The 643-nt window shown below is 36.9% G+C and overlaps 1 protein-coding gene across 2 annotated transcripts in view; it reads left to right on the plus strand.

The window, feature by feature from the left end:
• LOC119584993 (major facilitator superfamily domain-containing protein 8-like) overlaps positions 1-643 on the plus strand; it is a 19,157-nt gene that overhangs the window by 7,382 nt on the left and 11,132 nt on the right. For both annotated transcript variants that reach the window (XM_037933600.1, XM_037933599.1), the window contains exons 2-3: positions 220-388; positions 526-641. In XM_037933600.1, the coding sequence (XP_037789528.1) occupies positions 220-388; positions 526-641 (285 nt within the window). The remainder of the gene's footprint in view (positions 1-219; positions 389-525; positions 642-643) is intronic.

A 643-nucleotide genomic window follows, 5' to 3' on the forward strand; every position in this document is an offset into this window, starting at 1 on the left:
TTTCATGTGAGATATTTGTATGAATAATCAGTTCCTCTTAGCTGAAATCCTTTCATATTTGATGCTGCAGAATTTAATATACAGTTATCAGATTTCATGAATCAGAACACATAATTTTCTAAATGTAAGGTTTTATTCCATAAATTCATAATTACCTTATCATAAATGTCATTGAAGGGATTCTTGTAACATAGACTTTAAGAGATTGAATTTTCACAGAGATGGCGAAATTTCTCAGATGTTACCTGAGGAATCACCTGAAGTCCTTGAAACTGCAGCTGAAAGGAGAGCGAGACGTCATTCACACTGGATCATCTATATTACTGCATTTGTCATGTCCATCGGATTTTCCATTGTGTTAACTGGAGTATGGCCATACCTGCAGCGGGTAAGATCATTCTTCTCTCTTTCTCCATTTCTTTGCGTTTCTAAGTAAGCTATTGATATCTTCTGGCTTATCCTTTGCATATGAAAGAATAAATGGTAATTCTAATATTTTTTTTCTATTCACCTTTGCTTTATCAGTTAGATGCAAGAGTGTCCAAAGAGTTTTTAGGTTGGGCCATTGCTGCAAATCCACTCGGGCAGATGGTTGCGTCTCCGCTCTTGGGACTGTGGGGGAATAAAGCAGGATCCAACAGGT

This window comes from Penaeus monodon, chromosome 19 (genome assembly GCF_015228065.2).
Source record: "Penaeus monodon isolate SGIC_2016 chromosome 19, NSTDA_Pmon_1, whole genome shotgun sequence".
Taxonomy (NCBI): Eukaryota; Metazoa; Arthropoda; class Malacostraca; order Decapoda; family Penaeidae; genus Penaeus; species Penaeus monodon.